Raw genomic sequence first — 5,376 nt, forward strand, 5'->3', positions numbered from 1 at the left:
AGGGGGGAGTGCTGTGGCAGTTCGTCATAATATAAAGTAATAACTGAGTTTCTGGGAACTACCTCTATAGACATCAGCTGGAAGATTTTTATGACCCCATGTGCCAAGTTGTTGTCGTAATGTTGATGACAATAGACCATGAAATACGTATATTTTATTTAATAGTCTTATCTCTAGTGTTTTGCATCTAGGAAACATTACAGTATGGTCGTATTATTGTATAAAAAGACCTGGTACCATGATAGACTGTATGATAAGTAACCCTAGCTTTAAGTTATCTGTATATCTTTATTATCTACATACCTTTCCTTAAGTAATTTATATGTCTTTATTATTTATATATCTTTCTTTGAGTAGCCTATGCATCTTATCTGTACATTTTTGTTTAGGCTACTTATATCTTAATCTTATATGTATATCTTGATTTTTTTTCTGTATGTCTTAAAGGTTATTTATTTATTGATAAAGTTTTATTAGCATGCAAACTAAATTCTTAAGGTTTCGCAACAAATTTCTAATAAATATCTGTATAAAGGTGAATATATGTTATTAAACTTAGAACCTCTCTCTAGTGACATCTCTATTACCCCCCAAAATATACCTCTACTATTTGTTAAACTAAATTATTGAATGACTCCAGTGTCTCCTGCACCACATGTTTTCTAAATTTGGAACTGCGATAAATGTGGATTTTTCTCAAATTTGTTTTGTTGGTAAATCTACCATCTATGGTAATTTTAAGTAAATAGGATAGATTTAATTAAAATTGTTATAAATCTTTTCATAAGGTTTCAAAACTCTATTTATTTTATAACCCATACTATGAAATTTTGTAATATAGAGACATTAAAAACAATTTATAAAATATTAAAATTAAAAACTGTTGAACAAAATTAAAATTATTTTAAAAAATAAAAATTTCTCTTCTACTAAATATTGCGGCTTCTTGCAGTAATATTCTGTCCCTCCAATTTGTGCACATCAACATTCAGAAAGCTCCTTGTATCTGTACATATAAACATACAGAAAATAAATTAATTTATAGGCAGAACTCTTGATTTTGGTTCGAGTGTGGAAAGTATCCGATTGTCTAGCATCTGAGTGTCAATATTCATAGACCTCAACTTCATGAACTACCCACCAATGTGCTTAAGTAGATAACAAAAGTTTTCAATTAAAAAATAAAGGAAATAAAATAAGTACTTAGTGTTAAAAACTTATAAAATATGTTTTTTATTATTATTTTATACATAATATAATAACGAAACATATGTTCAATCATTAAATGATTTTTTCAAAAATAACTAGGCTTACCTCGGAAGAGTAATCCATAGTGAATCGTTTATTTATTGATTTCTTAGATAAAACATTCCAGGCATCCCCTTCTGGATAATAAATCCAAGGCAACGCAGGATTGCTGAGTTTTTTAATTTCTCTAAGCAATCTACATGGCCCTCCAAGATAATCTTGATAAAGGTTTATCACACACATGTTACTCACAAGCTGGCAACTGATAAAGTCATTCATCTAAATTAAAACATAAATTAATGAATAATTCAAAGAGTATATAACTATTCAGATTACATAAATATGATATTAACCCTTAACAGAGCCAAACCAGAAAACACTAGAAACATTTTATTTTTCTTTATTCCTTTTAATATTAACCTAAATACAATAAATTCCACAGAAGAAAATTTTCCTAAAAATAATTATATTTTTATCTTCTTATCTTATAAGATACATGGGCCACTTAGGATAAATTTACAAGTAATAAATTTATTTAAGAATTAACAAAAAGCTTCTATAAGTATACATTTTATTTAGATGAATGTAGTTTCTAAAAATTTCTTTGAAGTAACATAATCTAACCTTATATTTGATGAACAATGTGGTTTGCCTGATTGAGCAAACCAGTCATGTTTCCCATCCATACAAAACAGTATTATGGATAATATTTTTCTAAATTCTAACTTTTAAGTTTCAGGAAAGAAAGCATGAGCCAAGTAATTTTTCAAATGAAATATGTAAAATTCTCTTCTTAATTGCTTCATCAGTTCATTTTTTCTAGTTGCTGTATAGTGTTTCAAGTATTAACAGTTTAAGTATGATATGAAAAGTTCCACCTAAAACCATATTAGTAGCCTGCAATAATTTTGTCGGTGTATTCCCTAATTATCATAAATATTTTATAACATATAGGAAGCAGATTCCTAAATAGTTATAACAGTCTATTCTTGGTCCCTTTTCATGAATTAGAATAAGTATAGATTCTTTCTGTTTATCATAAGTATTTTCTCAATTTTGAAATATAAATTAGAAACTCCACAAGCATTGATAAGTTCACTAGGAATATTAGTATCAATTGATCAGTTCCCATTGCTGTATTAGATTTTATTATTTAATGGCTAAAAATATTTTTACTTCCTCCTCATTGGGTTATTCTTTTATTGGTTTAGTACTCTAGTTAAGAAAGAAGACTTTCCATTATTTCCCATATTCAAAATACTATCAAAACATTTTTCAAACTTATCTAATGTCTACATATTAAGGATATTATTTTTATCCTTGTTTACTGTTAATATGGGTCTTAAACATTTACATGATTGGTTAATACTTTTGCACATTTCTCTTATATTATTATCGATCTTGTTAGTTCTATGTCTAATTGGTTTTAATTTTTTTTTTAGATACTCTCCCTTTTTTCATTTTAATGGAACTAAGACATTTTATTCTTCTTAATTATTAAAAATAAAGAAAATTAGAAAAATGCTGTCATCATAATCATTTCATCCTCTTTACTGCTAGCACAGTGTGGGGTTACGATTTGTAGAGTCTGAACCAGATGTCTCGTTCTTGGACTATCTCCCTTCTTCTACTCCAGTCTATATCCTGCCTCCCAAATGCCTCCTAAACCCTCTCCCAGGAAATGCAAGGTCTTCCTCTTTGCCTTCTTCCCTCCAGGCGAGTCTCATACGTCTTCCTGGAAATTCTTTCCTGGTCCATCCTAAGGAGGTGTCCGAACCACCTTAGCTTGTGCTCCTCTAGAATGCTCTCAGCCGGTTTAACTCCGTGGCTAGTCCATATGGTGCTGTTCTGTACTCTATCTCGTTGTATCCTTCCTTCCACCTCACCAAGGTAGGCAGGTTCTTTGGTAAACTTCCTCATCAATGTACCTGCTTTCATTGAGATGAGCACCTAAATATTTGAAATTATCAACCTGCTCTAGTCTTTCTCAGTTCGCTCTGATCACTCTCGTTATTCTTCAGGGTTTCTTTCGTATCCTCATACATTTAGTCTTTTCCGGGTTAATTTTCATGTTTATCGTGTCCATTTTATCTTGAAGAAAATTAATATTGTATTGGAGGTCTCAGTAATTGGAAGCCAGCAAGACCATGTCATCCCCAAAAGCTAACACAGAAAATCTTATGGGTTGTAAGTTCCTCTATCCTAACTGAAACTGTCTCATTCCAAGTTTAGCCTTCTTTATTGCTTTATCGAGGACTATTATGAAGACCAAAGAACGCAAGCAACAACCTTGAGGAATACATGATTTTGTCTTGAATTCCTGTGATATGTGGTTCCTTGTGTTCTAACCACATTCCTGGTTTTATTATAAAGACTCATCACTGCCAAGGTCATCCCCCAATCAATGCCTATATCTGACAGTGCCTGCTCTGTCTTCCTTCCCAACCTTGTTGAAAGCCTTTTGAAGGTCCACAAAGCAAATCAAAAGTTCTTTATTCTTTTCGACACTCTTATCTGTTATTTGTCGCATTGGGAAGATGAGATCTTTCGTGCTTCATTGTGCTCTGAAACTGTATTGTTCTTCTCCGAGTTGACTATTGACCACTGTTCTTATTCTTGTCTCCAGTACTCTAGAATAAACTTGGCTGGGTATACTGAGAAGTAAAATTCCACTGTGGTTACCACATTCTCGATAGTCCCCTTTCTTATAAATAGGAACGATCACTGCAACTTCCCAGTCCTTAGGAATTCTCTTTTCTTTCCAAATGAGATTCAAAAGATGGAGGAACATCTCTTGGCCTTAACAACCCAATGTTTGATCATTTCAGGATTGATTTTGTCAAGACCTGCTGCTTTATCCAGTTTGACTTTGTTGATGGTTTCTTGAAGTTCTTCTTCACTGATGTAGTCGTCTTCGACCCAAACCTCCTCTGCATCCCTCTGGGTCTCACCAAGCTCTACATCTATTCCCTCTTGCAGATCTTGGAAACATTCTCTCCATCTTTCCATGATGAGTTCATCATACCAGATAATATCTCCACTTCTATCCTTAATTTCCTTCAGAGAAGTCGGTTGTTCCCCTTGCATTCCTTTGAGAACCTTATAAAAGACGTTCTGGTTTCCTTTGGAATTTTCCTGGAGCTTCCAACCAAAATCTTACCATGATTTCTTTTTTTTGCTTCCAGCACTTTTAACTTGGCTTCTTTCCACTGTCCCTATTAATTTAATAACCAGCAGGAGTTTTCAGGCTCAGATGATTCTTCCAAGCTTCCTTCGGAAAAAAACTGTCCATAGTAAAATATGAACCAAGTAATAACATAATATGACAAATTGTTATAAATTAATAACAAAGTTTAGAGGACACAATTTGTAGTAAATAAGCAAGAGTTTATACTGATAATTTTTCAATGGTTCATATTAAAGAGAGACTGTTGTACCTTGATCAAATTGTACATTGGATCACCCTTCAGTTACTTGACAGGAGCTGTTATTTATGAAATAGAACTGTGGTAAGAAAAACTTTACTGAGTAGAGTAGAAGCAACTGTGAGATTAGTTAGTTGTACACGTGCTACTGTTAAACAGTTAAAGTTAAATTGAAGGTAATTTCTGTAGCTTGTAAAGTAGCAACTTTTGGTATAGCTGTTTATTTTTTTCTAATCAATATCAGTGTTTTTTGTTTTAAAATCATTTTTAATTGGTGTGTAATACACTATGCCATTTACCAATTTTAAACAAAATCTGGAATGTTGAGGTTTTATTTTGAAAAGCACACCATTATGGACCTTGGATCAGAACGTTCTGTACCACTTACCAATGCCCATGGGTGTATATTTATAAATGAACAAAAGTATGAATGAAAAAAAAAAATCAATTTTGAAAGTGTGAAATTTAAAGAGGAAGAATATGTTTTGGCAGAATTTAGCAAAATGAGTGAGCCATCAGTGCACTAGGTCAGGAAAATTATTTATAAAGTTGAATAGATTGAATTTTAAAAATGAACAGGACATGGCAGCATATTTGTCAAAGAATCTGAAGGAATATTTGATTTTGTGGCAGGAGATATAGTGATAAAACTGCACAAAACAATAAAATAGGAATTTCTGCATAAATGGGATTGTTTTATATA

At 32.0% G+C, this 5,376-nt stretch overlaps 1 protein-coding gene across 1 annotated transcript in view; it reads right to left on the bottom strand.

Annotated features, from left to right (window-relative positions):
• Positions 1-813: 813 nt before the first annotated feature.
• Positions 814-5,376, bottom strand: part of LOC106691075 (uncharacterized) — a 5,257-nt gene continuing 694 nt past the window's right edge. Inside the window, exons 2-3 of the mRNA XM_014436723.3 lie at positions 1,315-1,527; positions 814-1,006 (exon numbers count right to left, since the gene is read on the bottom strand). Coding sequence (XP_014292209.1) covers positions 989-1,006; positions 1,315-1,527 — 231 coding nt within the window. The 3' untranslated portion in view covers positions 814-988. The remainder of the gene's footprint in view (positions 1,007-1,314; positions 1,528-5,376) is intronic.

Source organism: Halyomorpha halys, unplaced genomic scaffold (genome assembly GCF_000696795.3).
Source record: "Halyomorpha halys isolate HHAL.00 unplaced genomic scaffold, Hhal_1.1 Scaffold2063.1, whole genome shotgun sequence".
NCBI classification, from domain to species: domain Eukaryota; kingdom Metazoa; phylum Arthropoda; class Insecta; order Hemiptera; family Pentatomidae; genus Halyomorpha; species Halyomorpha halys.